We start from the raw sequence: 19,035 nt of genomic DNA, 5'->3' as shown, positions 1-19,035 counted from the left end.
AGTCTGGATCTGTCCTCTACACCAGGTTCACAAGTTCTCATGTCTTGAGTGTGCCAGATTGCTTCACACCAGGGCAGGGTCTCTCAGTGTGGCGGCGTGGGTATTCGTTCCCCAAAGTATCGAGTATCGATGCAGCGGGAGTTCCCTTTACGAAAGGGAACGTCTCGGGTTACGTATGTAACCCTCGTTCCCTGAGTAGGGAACGAGACGCTGCATCTCTCGGCCACACTTTTCGTGCTCCTGAGAACGACTTGCTTCGACCCTTTAAAAGCTGATACGGCTATGTTCCGTTGCCCTTTTATAGCTTCCGGATCACCGTCACATGCAACGTCACGAGTGACGAGCACCAATCAAGATTGGAATAGTTCCATTACAGACTTCAGACGCGTCATGCCAAGGGCATTCCCCAAAGTATCGAGTATCGATGCAGCGTCTCGTTCCCTACTCAGGGAACGAGGGTTACATACGTAACCCGAGACGTTTTTTTGTTTGTTTTTTAACTTCTAAATTATCCTGAGCCATTTTTTTCTCAGTGTTGCCCAAGCAGCAGTTAGTAGCATTAGGAGATAGAAAAACAGATTCTGAATGTTCTGGAATTCTTGGGATGCCTGTTGCATTGTCCAGGGACAGGTGCAAATGGTCTTGAATGTGAACCTGTAAGTGCTCTGGGGGGATGCATGTGTTCTTTTAGTATGATAAGTAGAGAGCATAATAGGCTGCAATAGACAGTATTGTTTGAATGTAGTGAAATGTTGATTATCACTTCATTGACATTATAATACTTATGGGCATGCTAATGGGAATACTTAGATTTCTACCCACATGGTCTACCACCCTGTCTATTCTTTCAGTTTATCTACTACAATGTAAGACCCATATGTATTATTCACATATTAAACTTCATTATTTTTTACTTTTTCCATTTCAGAATGCCACCAGCGCAGAAAGGTATTTTATTCAGTGTGCAGGATGTGATTGCTTCAGTCCAAAATGGAGAGAGCGATTTTGAAATGGACTCAGACGACACTGATGCAAGTGACTCAGAGAATGAAGATGCAGGTGAAATGGACAAAGAAAACCACCAACCCATTGACTGCCCAGCCAATGATGATGTGGAAATCAAGCCCCAACCAATTAAACACACTGTGCCCCGGGACAGGTTTCGCTGGCTGAAAAAGGATTTTATCAGTCCCAATACCGTAAATATTTTTTTCCAATATTTTTTATTAATAAATGCTTATTCATAAAACTATGATTGTTGTGTGGTTATTACTCATGATATATACTGTTATGGGGCTAAGTAAGCAATCAACCCTGCAAATGAATGCTTAAATGTTCTGTATATCTGTTCAGACAAAGTGAGTACAAACACAGAAGTTCTGCTCCCAACAATGCCCAATGTTGCAAATTTACAACATTTTCCTAAAAACTTACTAAAACGTAAAAAATCTGAAAACTCTTTCATTTCTACATCAGAGGCCTCCTAAAACAATATCTGGCAAATATTTTTTTCTATATTTGGGTCTTACAGTAAGTGATTTTTAGAAATTGAGAAATTATGTTGAAATTCAAAATCAACAAAACACGCCCCTATTCAAAAGGTATCTCACCCCTATCTTTATAACCCTGCTGCTAAACTTATTTGCTGCTAAACTTGTAACACTATACAACAGTCCCCCATTTTGATTGTGTACGCCCCTTACTGTTGATTGGTTATTAGTGTTTTGGTACTTTCAACGTTAATAAACTTAAATGACCTCATATAATTCACATCAGACATTAACACAAGAACGTCACAAATGAAGAAAAAAAGAAAAATGCTGAATGGTTTAGAACTGAACCACCATACAGCAGCTGAGAACATTTGAACAAGAACTGTTCAACTGGAACTTCTGAACATGAACTACTGAGCTATGTAAAAGACCTGTACACTTGACTGTATCTTCCATCACTCAGACCACTCGCGCAGAGTGAATCAAGAAAAAAAACCTGTTTCAGCTTTGGGCGCAAAATCTGAAAATGGTTGTTAAAAAACACAAAATACAGAAATCAATTTGACATGGATAAAAATGTCTTCATGACTTACACAAAGCATCCAGTGTGACTTGATCCAAGATGGAAATAGAATACAGTCTTTTGTAGAAGCATCAACCCATCACAAATAAATATAATACAAAATGGTGCACAATGTTTATTTTGCTCTGTGAAATCCTTTTGGATTTGCCACATAAAATGTCAATAGCAATAATACATAGAAACAGTCAATAAAATCCAAAGTATGTATGCTAAAATAACAAATCCTAACTACAATATTACTGTTGGAAAAAAATATATAATTGCTTACAGGGATATGTAACATGGGATCTGCACAAAGTGGGGGAATCAGCGTTGAATTCACATAGCTGTTAGACGTCCAGACTTGGATGCCCTAATTACAGAAACATACACATTTCTTCATAATAGCTTTTTGCATTTTATTCACGCTACAAGCAATGACATTTTACCTGCAATTTGCTGAGGTCTTCAATTTTCTTGAAACAGCAATTCAGAATCTGTTAAGATATCACAGCTTCACTTAAAAACAGGAACATTTTTGAAAAGTAAATTGGATCAAAGAAATTTAAGATGATCCTAACTGTTGCCTCCACATTGCGTTCCAATCCCAAGGTCTGAAAATCTTCTCGCTTCAGGGTTGTAGAATAAACACGTGCCACATGTTCTCTCCCATTTTGCTTTGTGTCTAAAATATGTGTGAGCTATTTGGGGGTGACATTATCAACATACATTACAAAATGTTTGAGGCTACTTGAGCCTACTTGAGGCTTCATCAGCTTAAAGGGATACTCCACCGTTTTTTCATATTAAACTATGTTATTCCCTTAACTAAGACGAGTTGATGCATATCTCTGTCGTCTCAGTGCGTGCACTCAATCGCTCTAACACTTTGATAGCACTTAGCTTAGCCCAGTTCATTCATTAGGGACCAAACAGAGATGAAGTTAGAAGTGACCAAACACCTCCACGTTTTCCCTATTTAAATACAGTTACACTAGTAGTTACACGACCAAGTATGGTGACACAAAATAAAACATGGCGGTTTTGTAAGCGGGTAAAAAGGATAACTATAATGTATGGCGGAATAGCACTTGAAGTTGGAAGCACTTCGACTCGGTGCAGTAAAAAGTCACGTTGGTTCTAATGACAGAAGTGAGAGGGAGAGGATTTTACAAGCGTGACTTTTTACCGCGCCGAGTCGAAGTGCTATCAAAGTGTCGCCGCGCGCCAGAGCGATTTAAGGGATAGTTCACCCAAAAATGAAAATTCTGTCATCATTTACTCACCCTCAAGTTGTTCCAAACCTGTATGACTTTCTTCTCCTGAACACAAAAGATGATATTTTAAAGAAGGTTGGTAATTAAACAGTTGCTGGTCCCCATTGACTTACATAGTATTGTTTTTCCCCTACTATGGTAGTCAATCAGGTCCATCAGTCGTTTGGTTACCGACTTTCTTCAAAATATCTTCTTTTGTGTTCAGCAGAAGAAAGAAAGTCATACAGGTTTGGAACAACTTGAGGGAGAGTAAATGATGACAGAATTTAAATTTTTGGGTGAATTATCCCTTTAAGTGCACGCACTCAGGGCCGTTTGAAGGAATTTGGGGGACCCAAGCAAAATGGACATGGAGGCCCCCCTCCCCAAACCCCCCGCACGCACGCAAAGCTTACAGGAACCACAGCATAGCCATACAGTTTAAGTTCACCCACACTTCATATAAACAAAAATGTTTACAGTGAAAATACTGCTGTTGCATATACTGTTCATAAACAAAAAATGTTTACGAGTTTCAAATGGTATAAGTGACCGCGACGGCGACTCCATGTCATGATTATATTGTCTGCTATATTGCTTTTTATGTATTAAATCCAGGCAATTGGTTGATGAAAAATGTATTAAAATTAAGATACAATTTATACTAAACGAAATTTAAGTTTGATTATACTAATCAAAGTTAATTCTCCTGTTTTATTTTTTTTCTCCATGTTGCACTTAAGCTACAGAATAGTACCAGCACGCACATCAGGTGTGATGCGTCACGCGTGCGAGACTGCGAGTCGTATTTTTGTATTTTGCTGGCAGCAGAGATCACGTGGTTGGCTGGCTGCTGTCAGCGACTACTGAGAGGAGCCCCCTTGAGGGGGATCCCGATAACAGTGTCATTGCACTTTACTGCATTAACTATCAAAGGGGCGCTCACACAGTTTGTCATTGCATTTTATTCTTAACCAGTCGTTGTCTTGGGGCCCCGGGCCAGCTCGGGGCCCCAAGCAATTGCTTGGTTTGCTTGCCTTGTTGCGACGGTCCTGCATGCACTGAGACGAGAGAGGTATGCATCAACTCGTCTTAGTTAAGGGAATAACAGTTTAATATGAAAAAACAGTGAAGTATCCCTTTAAAAGATTTCAGAGCAAATCACCTTTTCTTCGCTGAATGGTTGCTCCCAGCCAGTCTTGTTGGGCATTACATCTTTCAGCCCTGTCACAGACGCCTTGTCTGTACTTGGCTCATCATCCATTTCGACTGTGCTTTTACTTAAAGTCCCTAGCAATAAAGCATGTGAGTGTCATCTAACCCCAGTGTCAAATAACATTTCTGGAGAAGCCAAATAATGACATTAAATTGCATTACGAAAAATTAAGTTTACCTGCAAGTGCTTGGCCATGCTCATCCAGGACAACCTGAGTGCAACCAACAGCCTTGGTAAGCTGTTCTGTAAACCTAGTGTTAATCGCAACGTTGTAGTGGTGCAACAGGTTTCACATTAGAAACAAATGATTTGTTGGCTTCATAACATTTAGGAAGTAATTGTTTTTTTCTCATTTGAGAAAACAACTGCTCCGCACACTGAGAATTAACTCTTTCAGCCAACTCAGGCACAAGCTGTATTTTACGAAGTTTATCACGGGGATCCTTTGTGTTGTTTTCATGGAATCTGTCAGAAAGTACATAGTGATCAGATGAGCCAGTTAATGGATGCCCATTCACATCAGCAGGCATTTTCTTCTCTTTGAGCCATTCCAATGAAATCTTAAGTCTTCCCTCTTCTGCTGCTGCAATATTGGCATAATTTGGCTCCAAAAGCCAACCCTCATGTGGGCTGAAGGGAATCATGTTTGGATTACGGAGATTTGCATGAGTGGAAAGTCCTCTTGCAAAGTCATAAATGGTTATGTTGGGAAGGTGTTTCCAGGACAGCAAAATGTCAGTGAAGTCCCTTGGACTTTCAGCTCTCACCAGGACTTTAATGCTGTTAACAACACCACAGGGGCACATAACAACTGCCCAGCCACCTAAGTGATAGATTGTTTCAAATTAATGATTGCAGCACTTAAAGTAAAAAAATAAGTAAAAAAATAAAGAAATGTGTGTTCTCTTTCGTTCGGGAACTCCTACGTCTCGTCGGAGGAGTTTCCAACAAATTGGGATCACGCTAGGGAGATTCTGAGTTTTTTTTTGTTGTTTTAATTCATAGGTGGCTGCTGTCCGACAGTTATGTGCATCATGTGGGTTAGATAACAAGGGATCAAAGATGGACCTCATAATGAGACTGAGGAGTGAAATGCAAAACAGATCATCATATGACAACATTTTTCAAAGGTTTGGGGTGCATCAGGTTTGTATGCACAGATATATCTTAATTTATAATAGAAAACGTCTCGGTTACGTATGGTAACCCTCGTTCCCTGAGTAGGGAACGGAGACGTCTCGTCGGAGGAGTTTCCAACGAATTGGGATCACGCTAGGGAGACCAATTGCCTTCGAGTGAGTTAAAACGAGCCAATAAACATTGGCATGCAAGATTTGCATCCCGCGGCCCGCCTACCAGCGCGGGTATAAAGCGGAAGCAAGCGCATACACAAACGCTTTCTGCTTCGGAGCCGACCAGTTGTGTCCTCTGAGTGTATGAGCATTTTGGATTGTGTTTCCGTGAAGCTCAACGAGTCTGCTGTTTCGGGACCTCTTTTGTGTTGGTGTTACGGCGCGGCAGTGATCTTCGCGATCTCCCGGATCCCATCTGTCACTTCAAGCGATCTGCTTTTTCAAAAGAGCTGTTGTCACAGCTGGTATTCGGTTGAGTGCACACAGTGGGCTTGCAGTTTCCCCGCTGTGTTGCCGCGTTTATCCCTGCGTGCTTCAGCACACTAAAAAGAGCTTTCTCTGAAAGAGCAACACGAGTGAAGATCGCCCGTGTGTTTCTGGGTGCGGTCAATATCTGCCTCCGGTTGATGGTCACGATCGCTGCCTCACGTGTTTGGGCCTCGCGCACGCTGAGGCAGCGTTCGTGAATGAGTCATGTTCTCATTGCGGGAACATGACCATCGCGACACTGAGATCGAGACTGAGATCCCTCAGACGGGGGGGAGTCCCTTTGGCGATTCCCCGATCTAGTGCTTCTTCTGGTTCAGTTCAGAAAAAGCCTACTTCGGTTAATCCCATTGGTGGTCTGAGGATTACTGTGAGGAATAACCCGCCGGGTGAAAGACCCCCACGGGCCCCTCAATCCTCCATGTCGCTGCCATCGGAGTCTTCGACGGAGACGGCCGGGCCATCTTGTGTGGCTCCGGTTGTTTCCTTCATCGGAGGGAGAGCGGTCATCTTCTGGGGAGGACGACCCGGCTGCGTTGCCCCCTTCGGGTGTGGTAGCGTTGCCCGAGTCGGACCCGGAAATGGCCGCTATGCTTGCCCGGGTGGCCGCGAGTGTCGGGCTCGTGTGGAATCCTCCACCATGTCCCGAACCCTCGCGGCTCGACGATTGGTATCTCGGGGCGGGCCGTGCTGGTTCTCAGCGCGCCGCTCCAGTGCCTTTCTTTCCGGAAGTGCATGACGAGGTGACGAGGTCGTGGAAGGCCCCTCTGGCGGCCCGACACAGATCGACTCCCTCCTCCTCCCTCACCACTCTCGATGGCGGGGCAGTGAAGGGATACGAGGGCATCCCTCCAGTGGAACGATCTGTGGCGATGCATCTGTGTCCCAAGACCGCGTCCACCTGGCGGGGTAACCCCTCGCTCCCCTCCCGCGCCTGTAGGTTCTCTTCTGGTCTGACCGGAAAGGCCTATAGTGCGTGTGGGGAAGCTGCTTCTGCCCTGCATGCCATGGCGCTTCTCCAGGTTCACCAGGCGAAGGCGCTATGCGACATGCAGGAGGGTGGTACTGATCCAGGGGTGCTCCAAGAGCTGCGTACGGCGACGGACCTTGCCCTACGGGCGACGAAAGTCACCGCACGTTCCCTGGGTCGGGCGATGTCCACTCTTGTGGTCCAGGAGTGACACCTGTGGCTCACCCTGGCTGATATGAAGGAGTCGGACAAGAGTAAGCTCCTGAACTCCCCCATATCCCAGGGTGGGCTTTTCGGCGACGCGGTGGAGGATTACGCCCAACAGTTCTCCGCCGCCCAGAAGCAGTCGGAGGTGATCAAACACATCATGCCACGGAGACAGGGTGCTGCTGCCCAGTCCTCACCGGCTGCGCCTCCGGCTGCTCGTCGCCGAGGGCGCCCTCCTGCCGCCGCCTCCGCCCCTGCTCAGCCTAGGCAGCAGCCTCCACCTAAGCAGCAGGGTGCCGGCCGCAAGAGAGCCGCCCAGCCTGCTCCCAGCGCCTCTAAACCTCCAGGCAAGAGGAGAGGGAAGAGAACCTGAGACAGGCGACCCAGGGGACATGCCTGCTGCTCTACGGGAGTGTGCCTCTGCACCACTCCTTCCCCCGGAGGAGGGCCGGGTGGAGAATCCTTTGTTTCCTTTGATTTCTGTTCCGCCGCTGGCCAGCAGACCAGCGGTACCCAAAGTTTCAATAAAAGAGCAGTTTCCATTTCCCCTGGGTCAAACACGGTCGAGACTGGTAGTCCAGGACGACGCTCATTTGCCTCGCCACTCCCAGTCTCCTCCTGCCAAGAGGGCCAGAATGACAGTGTGCGCCGCCACGTTGCCTCGCCGCTCTCATTCCCCTCGTTCCAGTGCTCAGATGACAGTGATGCCGCCCCGGCCTCATCACTCTCATCTCCCGCTGGTCAGGGAGGTGCGGAAACCTGGACTCGATCCCCTCGGGTGTCGTTCCTCGTTTCCCCTCCCTCCTTCGCCTCGGGGCAACGAACAGTCGAACGCCTCCGTGCCTTCCCTGTCGTCTGCCCCCACGTGGAAGCAGGCTCCACTTCCGGCCGCTTCAGTGCCTCCAGAGTCGAGTCCCTGCCTTCCACCTCACTGCCCCACCCCGGGTACGCCGGTGGTCCGGGTCGGTTCACTGGTACGGTTCTTCGAAGCCTGGCTAGCGCTTCCCAGGCCGTCCCGGTGGCTCACCCGTACCATCCGGCTCGGCTACGCAATTCAGTTTGCTCGCCGGCCTCCCAGGTTCAGGGGCGTCCGCTTCACCCAGGTGCGGTCAGTGGATGCCCCTGTCTTGCGGAAGGAGATCGACGTCCTGCTGGCGAAGGACGCGATCGAGCCGGTCCCTCCAGCCGAGATGAGGTCTGGGTTCTACAGCCCTTACTTCATTGTACCCAAGAAAGGCGGTGGGTTAAGGCCAATCCTGGACCTGCGAGTTTTGAATCGGGCCCTGCACAAGCTCCCGTTCAAAATGCTCACGCAGAAACGCATCTTCGAATGCATCCGTCCCCAGGATTGGTTTGCAGCGATCGACCTGAAGGACGCGTACTTTCACGTCTCGATTCTTCCTCGACACAGACGTTTCTTCGGTTTGCTTTCGAGGGTCGGGCGTATCAGTACAAAGTCCTACCCTTCGGGCTGGCCCTGTCACCCCGTGTCTTCACGAAGGTCGCGGAGGCGGCCATTGTTCCCATGAGAGAACATGGCATTCGCGTTCTCAACTATCTTGACGACTGGCTTATAATTGCTCACTCGCGAGACCTGTTGTGCGAACACAGGGACATGGTGCTTCGGCATCTCAGCCGGCTGGGGCTTCAGGTCAACTGGGACAAGAGCAAACTCTGCCCCATGCAGAGGATCTCTTATCTCGGTATGGAGCTGGACTCGGTCAGCCGGACTGCGCGCCTCACGGAGGAACGCGTCCAGTCAGTGCTCAACTGCCTCAAGTCCTTTCAAGGCAGGTCAGCGGTTCCACTGAAACAGTTTCAGAGGCTCCTGGGGCATATGGCAGCCGCAGCCGCGGTAACGCCGCTCGGCTTGCTGCATATGAGACCGCTTCAGCGCTGGCTTCACGACCGAGTCCCGAGATGGGCGTGGCAGAGCGGCACGTTCCGGGTGAACATCACCCCGCACTGTCGCCAAACCTTCAGTCCTTGGTCGGACCCTGCATTTCTACAGGCCGGAGTGCCCTTAGTCCAGGTGTCCAGGCATGCTGTAGTGTTCACAGATGCCTCCGCCAACGGCTGGGGGGCCACGTACAACGGGCATGCAGTTTCGGGTCTGTGGACGGGGCCCCAACTGCATTGGCACATCAACTGCCTAGAGTTGCAAGCAGTACGCTTAGCCTTGTGCCGCCTCAGAGGCTTACTTCGTCACAGGCATGTACTGGTCCGTACGGACAGCACTGCGACCGTTGCGTACATCAACCGCCAAGGTGGTCTACGCTCCCGTCGTATGTCGCGACTCGCCCGCCATCTCCTCCTTTGGAGTCAGAAGCATCTGAGGTCGCTTCGAGCCATTCATGTCCCTGGTGTGCTCAACCGTGCAGCCGACGAGCTCTCACGGCAGCCCCCTCTTCCGGGAGAATGGCGACTCCATCCCCAGGTGGTCCAGCTGATATGGGGAATCTTCGGAGCCGCTCAGATAGATCTGTTTGCCTCTCCGGACACGACCCATTGCCAGTTGTTTTATTCCCTGACCGAAGGAACACTCGGCACGGACGCACTGGCACACAGCTGGCCCCAGGGCCTTCGCAAATATGCGTTTCCCCCAGTGAGCCTTCTCGCACAGACTTTGTGCAAGATCAGGGAGGACGAGGAGCAAGTCCTGCTTGTTGCGCCGTATTGGCCCAACCGGACTTGGTTTGCAGAACTTATGCTCCTCGCGACAGCCCCTCCTTGGCCGATTCCTCTGAGGAAGGACCTTCTTTCTCAGAGACGGGGCACTCTATGGCACCCGCGTCCAGACCTCTGGAGACTCCATGTCTGGTCCCTGGACGGGACGCGGAGGTTCTAGGTGGCCTACCACAGGCTGTGGTAGACACCATCTCTTCCGCTAGAGCCCCCTCTACGAGGCGCCTCTATGCGTTGAAGTGGAACCTATTCGTCGGTTGGTGCTCTTCCCGCCGGGAAGACCCCCGAACTTGCCCGATCAGTGTTGTGCTTTCCTCCCTGCATGATGGGTTGGAGCGAAGGCTGTCTCCCTCCACCCTCAAAGTGTATGTTGCCGCAATAGCCGCACATCACGATGCAGTAGAAGGTAAGTCCTTGGGAAAGCACGACCTGATCCTCAGGTTCCTCAGGGGTGCTAGGAGATTGAATCCTCCTCGTAATCAGCACCCCGTACCCTCTTGGGATCTGACTTTAGTGCTCAGAGCACTCCAGAATCCACCTTTTGAGCCCTTGCATGCAGTCGATTTAAATATCCTGTCAATGAAGACAGCCCTCCTGCTCGCTTTGGCATCCATCAAGAGGGTAGGGGACCTGCAGGCATTTTCGGTCGACGAATCGTGCCTAGAGTTCGCGCCGGATTTCTCTCATGTTGTTCTGAGACCCCGGCCCGGATATGTGCCCAAGGTTCCTACCACTCCTTTTAGAGATCAGGTAGTGAACCTGCAAGCGCTGCCCCCAGAGGAGGCAGACCCAGCCCTGGCTTTGCTCTGTCCTGTTCGCGCTCTGCGCTGCTACATTGACAGGACTCAAAGCTTTAGGACCTCAGACCAGCTCTTTGTCTGTTACGGAGGCCAGCAGAAGGGGAAGGCTGTCTCCAAGCAGAGGTTAGCCCACTGGTTAGTGGATGCTATCGTCCGGGCTTATGAGTCCCAGGATGTGCCTTGTCCACCTAGGTTGAGGGCGCACTCTACTAGGAGTGTTGCCTCCTCCTGGGCTTTGGCTCAAGGCGCCTCGCTGACAGATATCTGTAGAGCTGCGGGCTGGGCGACACCCAACACGTTCGCTAGGTTTTATAGCCTTCGTGTAGAACCTGTTTCCTCCCGTGTACTCGCTTCGGCCAGTAGCGCGAGGGATTAGGATAGTATCGGCTTGCTACGCCATTCTCGCCCCAGGGGCCAGATACGTGCGTTATTCTGCTCCGTTGGTTACCCAACAAACGGCTAACCTCGTGAGTTCCTCCGTCATCCCCCCCCCGGCGACAGGCGAGGCGGATCGCCGGTCGCCAGGCTTGTTACCTCTCTCTTGAGCTGAGTACAGGCTGGGGTCCTATGTAGTGGTCCCTACGGCGACCCCATAGGTGTTTTCCACGTTCGGTTACCCTCCGGGTTAGCCAGTGTCTTCCCCTTGACAGACAATGTCTGTCATCTCTGTTGAGTACGCTCCCACCCTCCGGGCTGGGACTACCTCAGAGACTGCCGTGTGTTCACTACCCTACGGGCTAGTGCACATGTGTTTTCCTAGTGCCTCCCTTCGGGCAGGTTATGGGCTCCGCAGCGTTCCCTTCTACATCTTGGGCACGCTTTCCCAGTGTTATCCAATGTCCACTGAGCGGGTCTTGCGGAACAGCAGTGTGACTCTTCCCAGCTAAGCTTCCGCACATAAGAGATAAGTTTCAAGAAACTGCGGCTGAAGCTTAGGCAGGGCGCTGGAAGGGGCCAGCATCGTGGCGTTTTATTAGGGATCCCAATTCGTTGGAAACTCCTCCGACGAGACGTAGGAGTTCCCGAACGAAAGGGAACGTCTCGGTTACGTATGGTAACCCTCGTTCCCTGAGTAGGGAACGGAAACGTCTCGTCCCGTCGCCATGCTGCTGTACCTTCGCGGAGGACTGGACACTGTTCGGCTCCTCAGCGAAAAGCGTTTGTGTATGCGCTTGCTTCCGCTTTATACCCGCGCTGGTAGGCGGGCCGCGGGATGCAAATCTTGCATGCCAATGTTTATTGGCTCGTTTTAACTCACTCGAAGGCAATTGGTCTCCCTAGCGTGATCCCAATTCGTTGGAAACTCCTCCGACGAGACGTCTCCGTTCCCTACTCAGGGGACGAGGGTTACCATACGTAACCGAGACGTTTTCTATTATAAATTAAGATATATCTGTGCATACAAACCTGATGCACCCCAAACCTTTGAAAAATGTTGTCATATGATGATCTGTTTTGCATTTCATTCCTCAGTCTCATAATGAGGTCCATCTTTGATCCCTTGTTATCTAACCCACATGATGCACATAACTGTCGGACAGCAGCCACCTATGAATTAAAACAACAAAAAAACCCTCAGAATTTATTAGAAATAAACAATGACAATCGAATACTGTTACAAAAAGGTAAACAAAACACTACACCTTCAGTGACATCAGCTCATCAATAAGCCTTTCCTCAGTTACTGGAACTTCAGATGCAGGATTAGGATTTGATGAATGTACTTTCTCCCATTCTGTATTTAAGACAGAGCCAGACTTCCTAGTATTCGGTCCAATCCAGGGAGCCCAAAGGTGATAACTTGGTTTGACTGCAAAAGGATTGGGGTTTCCAGCTGCAAAAACAAAACAAAACAAAAAAACAAGTCATAATGTTGTTGCCAGTGATAACTCAACTTTTATTTCTAAAGTTTAACAACAAAATAAATGTATACATAAATATAAATGAATGAATATGTAATAACAGATCATGTCATGGGGTACACTCATAGCAGGTGTTTCTGGGATGTTTTTTCTAATTTGTGTGTGTGCATGTTGCATCCATGTGTAATGTCTCCCAGTATAAAAGTTTAGGCATAATACCAGATAAAACAAATACCTGTGTCTGTGTAGTACTTTGATCCAAATGAATAAAATAACTTACTCTCCACAAGACCTCTTGCAATAATCTCCAATCGCAGTGAATTCCAAAAAGCCTCCACATCCACCTGTCCATCAAAGTTTGCTGGTGGTTCTTCTATTTCACTGACTAACAAAATAAAATTACAAATACAGTGCCAAGTCAAAACTTATAAAACATCACTATTTTTAATGATTTGAAGGAAGTCTCTTATGATCATCAAGTCTGCATTTATTATAACTGAAAATATTTGGTGTTTGGGGTGAGGATTGGGGTTGATCTATTTATAAAGTAGCTGTTTTTTATTAATTTTTTCTGATGTGCACAAATAAGTGACAGGTATTATAAGATTTTCTTCTTCCTGTTCCTTTTTTTATTTTTTTTTTTTATTTTTTTTTATTCATTCATGCATGTAATGAATGAATGAATGAATGAATTTATGTATGACTTGTGCAATAAATAATAAATAAATAAATATTTTTTATAACCTGTGATACTTTTTCAGGATTATTTGATGAATAAAAGACAGCTCAACTCAAAACTTCAATTGATGATTGATTCTAATAAGTTACATGCAAGTCAGGATATTTCAAATTCTAATTAGATCTGTATCATACCTGGCATGCTAAAAGCTGCTTTTCGATGAGCATCCATGATAACAACAGATGGATGGAATCCACACTTTAAGCAGGAAAACTGGTAGTTGTGATCAGTTAATGCTTCAAAGTGCAAATAAGCACAAAGCACTGTTTTACTTGGGTAAACCACTCCATTGGATATTGAAAGCGCTTTACAGACTCTTTCAACAGCGGTGTGAGACTAAAGAGGAAAAATTAGGTATTGACATTGTTGTGACAATAACATTAAACACTGTAAAGCAGGGGTATCCAATCCTGCTCCTGAACGACCACTGTCCTGCAGAGTTTAGCTCCAAACCTAATTAATAAAGTCTGGTCCAGCTGATCAAGTTCTTACTAGGAATACAAAACACTTCCTGGCAAGTGTGTTAAGAAAAGTTGGAGCTAAACTGCAGGACAGCAGCCCTTCAGGACTGAGTTTGGACAACCTGCAATAAATAAAGCAATCCACAATACCTGCAAAAAACTCCGAAGCATAAGACAAAATTTCAAACTGAGTATGATGTGGTCATCATAGTTATGCACACCAGTGCTCCATTCTTGATAGCGATATGCAAGTCCACACACTGGGCATGTCTTGCAATAGGTTTCAACACCTAAAAACAAAAACAAACAAAATAAGCAGCTAATCTTAACACACATTATTGAAGTAAGAATTTACTACTAACAAATAAATACCAACCTTCAATTATTCCAACTGTTGTGACAATTTTAGCTTTATTAGAGATGAGCAAAGGATCACTAAGGGGTTCCGAACACGATGAACAGTGCATTTCATCTGGAACCAAAACTTTTGGGAATTCCTTTTCATCTAAATTGGTTGCTGAGATGGGTAGGGAAGAAGGTATTGTTTTCTTTGTAAAGATATACTGCACCATTTTCTTGAGGTCCTCATTTTTTGGAGGGTACACAATGTTCTCAGTATAGTCTTTTTCTGAATCAGAAAGTCCAGTGTCCACTGGCAATGGAGTCTTACAGGTCAATTCCACCTCTGTGCTCTTCACTCTTTGGAACATTTTTCTGTTGGTTTGGAAAAGATACCATTTGCACACAGCCTTGTGTATACAGGAGCGTCTTGGCCGAGTACAAGGGCAATGCCATGTGTTATTTTTTGCATTATAAACAACCATGATTCTTCCCAATCGGTTATAGAATGAAACTTTTGGCTCAAAAACTGACACATAGTGCATATAGGATGGACCACCAAGAGTCACATAGGATGCAAAACACACATTTTGTTCTTCAGCTTTTTTCTGAGCATTTAAGCACTGTCTTTTGCGTTCCTCTGAAAACCATTTGTGCTGTACCATTTCTCTTAAAGCCTCTTCATGCAGGACAACATTTCCAGCATCAGATCTGCAGTAATCCACTGATTTTAAGTGTGTACTCTGACAAGATCGCATGCCACTTCTTCTTTTAAAATCCATTACAGAATTGCAGACATCAAGTTCACAAATCACCTTGTGTGAAATGCCCCATGTTTTTTTGATAACATGAATGGGTATACAAGGGCCTTTAGATGATTTCGCAACAGCAAAAACTGCATTTTTTGGGTCAATACACTGACTTTGAAGGTGAGACTGTGCAGTGATATCAGGTTCAATATTCAAGTGTGCCCTTTGTATATGTTTCTTGAGTTTTTTTTTTTAAAACGCACAGATTACAGTGGGGACAACATAATCTTTGCCCCTGTTTTCTACGAACATATTTCAAGCGGGTTTTATCAGTGTCATCACAAAGAGGTGCAAAAGACACCGTTTTGGTCACTTGCGGAGCAGTGTCGTCACTTTGAGCAGGAAAACTAACTGACTGGACCATCTTTGGAGCTGTGTCACTACTGGGAGGAGACAAAGACGCACACTGGACCATCTTTGGAGCTGTGTCACTACTCTGAGGAGACAAAGACGCACACTGGACCATCTTTGGAGCTGTGTCACTACTCTGAGGAGACAAAGACGCACACTGGACCATCTTTGAAGCTGTGTCATTACTCTGAGGAGACAAAGACAGACACTGGACCATCTTTGAAGCTGTGTCACTACTCTGAGGAGACAAAGACGCACACTGGACCATCTTTGGAGCTGTGTCATTACTCTGAGGAGACAAAGACAGACACTGGACCATCTTTGGAGCTGTGTCACTACTCTGAGGAGACAAAGACGCACACTGGACCATCTTTGGAGCTGTGTCATTACTCTGAGGAGACAAAGACAGACACTGGACCATCTTTGAAGCTGTGTCACTACTGGGAGGAGACAAAGACGCACACTGGACCATCTTTGGAGCTGTGTCACTACTGGGAGGAGACAAAGACGCACACTGGACCGGTTTTGGAGATGTGTCACTACTCTGAGGAGACAAAGACGCACACTGGACCGGTTTTGGAGATGTGTCACTACTCTGAGGAGACAAAGACGCACACTGGACCATCTTTGGAGATGTGTCACTACTCTGAGGAGACAAAGACGCACACTGGACCATCTTTGGAGATGTGTCACTACTCTGAGGAGACAAAGACGCACACTGGACCATCTTTGGAGATGTGTCACTACTCTGAGGAGACAAAGACGCACACTGGACCGGTTTTGGAGATGTGTCACTACTCTGATGAGACAAAGACGCACACTGGACCGGTTTTGGAGATGTGTCACTACTCTGATGAGATAAAGACGCACACTGGACCGGTTTTGGAGATGTGTCACTACTCTGATGAGACAAAGACGCACACTGGACCGGTTTTGGAGATGTGTCACTACTCTGATGAGACAAAGGCACCGTCTGTTTGACTACTTTGCACATATTTATGTGCTTTATAAAATCTGACTTTTTAATTAGGGTTTTTGAGCAGTGGAAGCAGTGAAAGTGCTTGGTTTGTCTGCATTCCAAGTGGCAGTCAAAGATGATCAAATCTAAAAGAATCATAAACATCAAACACAATTTAAAATAGGAAAATTCAAATATAAAGCAAAACATGTTTGTCATAAGTTTCCAATTATGATACGTTCACATCAACATTCACGTTATTATCTATAACCTTAACAAGTTATAACAGGCATGCATATCACAACTGAACTCATACTTACGTTCATGGCGAACCGCGCGAAGTCTGTGGCTTTGCAAATGACTGTGTATGTTGTGATATTCACATGGTCTAAAAACACTGAGAGCACAGAACGGACATCGATATAAATCGCCGACTCTGCTGTCTTCGATGCAAATGGACTCATTAACTCTTCTCACTGTAACATGTGTCTGTCAACAACAATTAAATAATTACCAAAACTGAAAGATGTAACGCAAAGAGAACCACAAATTATATCGCACATGTATTACCTCCGCCATCTTCTTTCCGTCTAAAGGAAATGACGATTTTTTTTTAGCTAAAGGAAATGACGTATAACTATGGTTACTGCTGATTGGCCAACGCAGTTGCCAGGAGGAAACTCCTTTGACCAATGCGAAACCTCTTACTACGCCCCTACCTCTTGCCACGCCCATTACTCCAAGCTGCAGCTACCCCTGTCTCGTAAAACTTGCCACTACAATGTAATCTAACTGTAGGAAAGACAATCTCTTTAATTGCACTTCCATCCTTCACCACTAGAGGATCTTTAATATTACTGAGTTCCCTATCTGTCAGCAAGAGAGTTTCTCTGGGCACTTCAACACTTCCTTTATTTCCAACTGAGAATATTCTCTAGCAAGATAATATCTCTATAAAAGCAGAGATGGCAAAAGTACTCACTTTCAATAAATAGTAAAGTAAAGTAAAAATATCTGAAAAATCTACTTGAGTACAGTAACGAAGTATTTGTACTTCGTTACTTCCCATCTCTCTATAAAAGAGAACATTTCCTCTAAAAGACGCTTGTTTCTCCCGGTGGAGTTTGCAGATGAGTTAGGCGGTTCCCCTGCGGGTGAACTTCATTTCTAGAAATTAACAGACTTTAAAAGCCACACACACATTAAAAGCCGAAAATGTGTCATTCGTGTTCAGAAAAATAAGTTCAATAATAATAATGCCGTTATCTTTGTGTTGCGCTTTAACTTTAAACAGATCGAGTACATCTTTCTTGAAGTGCACATTGTAGATCATAACAGAAATTAGCACAGCCAAAACTGATGAATGATTGAAACCTCTTCCATTAGCGGTCGGGACGAGTAGAGCACAGTCTGGACGGTTTAGAAGTTGCAGATGTCCTGATCAGGCCAGTGTGCACATGATGATGGACAGGAGTCATAGTCCCATACTCCATTTCAATGAAGTCATTCAACTGTGCTCTCAGAGTTACAGTTATATTCATAAAGAGCCTTCGAGTCCCACCAGGTGTAATCCACGTTTAGAGAGTTGGGTCACTCTCCCACTCTTTACTGTAGATACAACTGTATATTTATGCCACTTTGACATACTGATCACTCGAATATACAGCTACAAATGATCTCACTAAAAACCCGTCAGTCATGAATGATCACGTCTGATTGCTGATCTCTGATTGGCTGAATCAGATCTGCAGTGGGCCGGTGTATTTACACATCATGATGACTGATTTTATGGACTACATGCACACTTGAGTTTTGTTTATTAACCAATTAGTCTATAAAATGTAGGTGTTTGAAAACCGCCAAACCAATGTTTACCAGCACAATCACATTCAAAACTGGCCAAATCTGGCAGCACTGGCTTCATGTCATCACTGTTTCCAAATGTCACTGGTTCGTCACTAGGGGGCGATGATCTCTGTGAACCCATGAACCACTGTCTATTTCATTTTACCTGATCTCAGATCAGTTTTTTTAAATATTAATGTTTATTGACACATTTTTATAATAAAAAAGGAGTTGTAGTTAAAAGTGTCTAATTGGTCTGATTACCAAGCTCTCCATAAAACAAACAAAACAAGCCCTTCAATTTAATAAACTAACACATATTATAAAGACATTTCATATTTACTGGTATTAGATGATTTGGTAATTGCATTGAATAGATTAGACTTTAAATAAAAACATTTGCATTTGGTGTGTAAAAGGTGTTTTTATGCTGAGTTTCCGCTGTTCTGACCAGCGTGTGCCGTTTCCAGAGCTTCAATACAGTGAATCATTATGCAAAGCAATCGGTTCAATGGTTTCTAAAAGCTTTGTTTCTCCATCACTAGAGCAACATGATTCTGGTTCACTCTTGAGTTGATAACAGCAGGACAGAGAGCAAACTTTGCCTGGCCCACCTCCACTTCTGTCTGGGTCCCCGGCCCAAAACTGGCCCAACACACTGAACATGGACACACAGAGCTTCCTCTGGCCCAGATGTGGCCCACACCCTGTAAAGTGACTCTTATTGACTGATATGGCCCAGGTCTGGCCCAGGCACTGTAAGACAGATCTGGCTGAGAGTCGGCTGGGCAGAAACTGGCAGTGAAACACACATTCAACCAAGGGTTTTTATTATACAATTAACAAATAGACTTTAATATAAA

At 45.9% G+C, this 19,035-nt stretch overlaps 1 protein-coding gene and 3 long non-coding RNA genes across 5 annotated transcripts; 1 reads left to right on the top strand and 3 right to left on the bottom strand.

Moving 5' to 3' along the window:
• Positions 1-2,342: 2,342 nt before the first annotated feature.
• On the bottom strand, positions 2,343-5,135 carry LOC309491177. 2 transcript variants are annotated; one of them, XR_014202956.1, is made up of 3 exons: positions 4,705-5,135; positions 4,477-4,601; positions 2,343-2,428 (listed from the first exon to the last, which is right to left on the bottom strand). It is a non-coding gene; the product is annotated as an uncharacterized lncRNA (long non-coding RNA). The 2 variants fall into 2 exon arrangements; XR_014202957.1 differs by lacking the exon at positions 2,343-2,428 and adding an exon at positions 2,498-2,756.
• A 7,158-nt stretch (positions 5,136-12,293) lies between these two features.
• Positions 12,294-13,657, bottom strand: LOC309490154. The gene is made up of 4 exons (XR_014202607.1): positions 13,544-13,657; positions 12,906-13,055; positions 12,452-12,642; positions 12,294-12,356 (listed from the first exon to the last, which is right to left on the bottom strand). It is a non-coding gene; the product is annotated as an uncharacterized lncRNA (long non-coding RNA).
• LOC309490155 lies at positions 13,544-13,890 on the top strand. Its single transcript, XR_014202608.1, has 3 exons — positions 13,544-13,628; positions 13,664-13,739; positions 13,855-13,890. It is a non-coding gene; the product is annotated as an uncharacterized lncRNA (long non-coding RNA).
• A 646-nt stretch (positions 13,891-14,536) lies between these two features.
• On the bottom strand, positions 14,537-16,843 carry LOC309489961 (uncharacterized protein; the record flags this gene model as incomplete). Its single annotated transcript, XM_082158916.1, has 3 exons — positions 16,648-16,843; positions 15,332-16,321; positions 14,537-14,584 (listed from the first exon to the last, which is right to left on the bottom strand). Exons 1-3 carry the CDS (start codon positions 16,789-16,791, stop codon positions 14,537-14,539), a joined length of 1,182 nt encoding a protein of 393 aa, XP_082015042.1. The 5' UTR covers positions 16,792-16,843.
• Between the last annotated feature and the right edge of the window lie 2,192 nt (positions 16,844-19,035).

The sequence above is a fragment of the Leuciscus leuciscus genome, assembly GCF_965113295.1.
Source record: "Leuciscus leuciscus genome assembly, chromosome: 25".
Lineage (NCBI taxonomy): Eukaryota > Metazoa > Chordata > Actinopteri > Cypriniformes > Leuciscidae > Leuciscus > Leuciscus leuciscus.
Note: the sequence above shows the minus strand (reverse complement) of the source record. Positions and strands in the feature narration are given on the sequence as shown.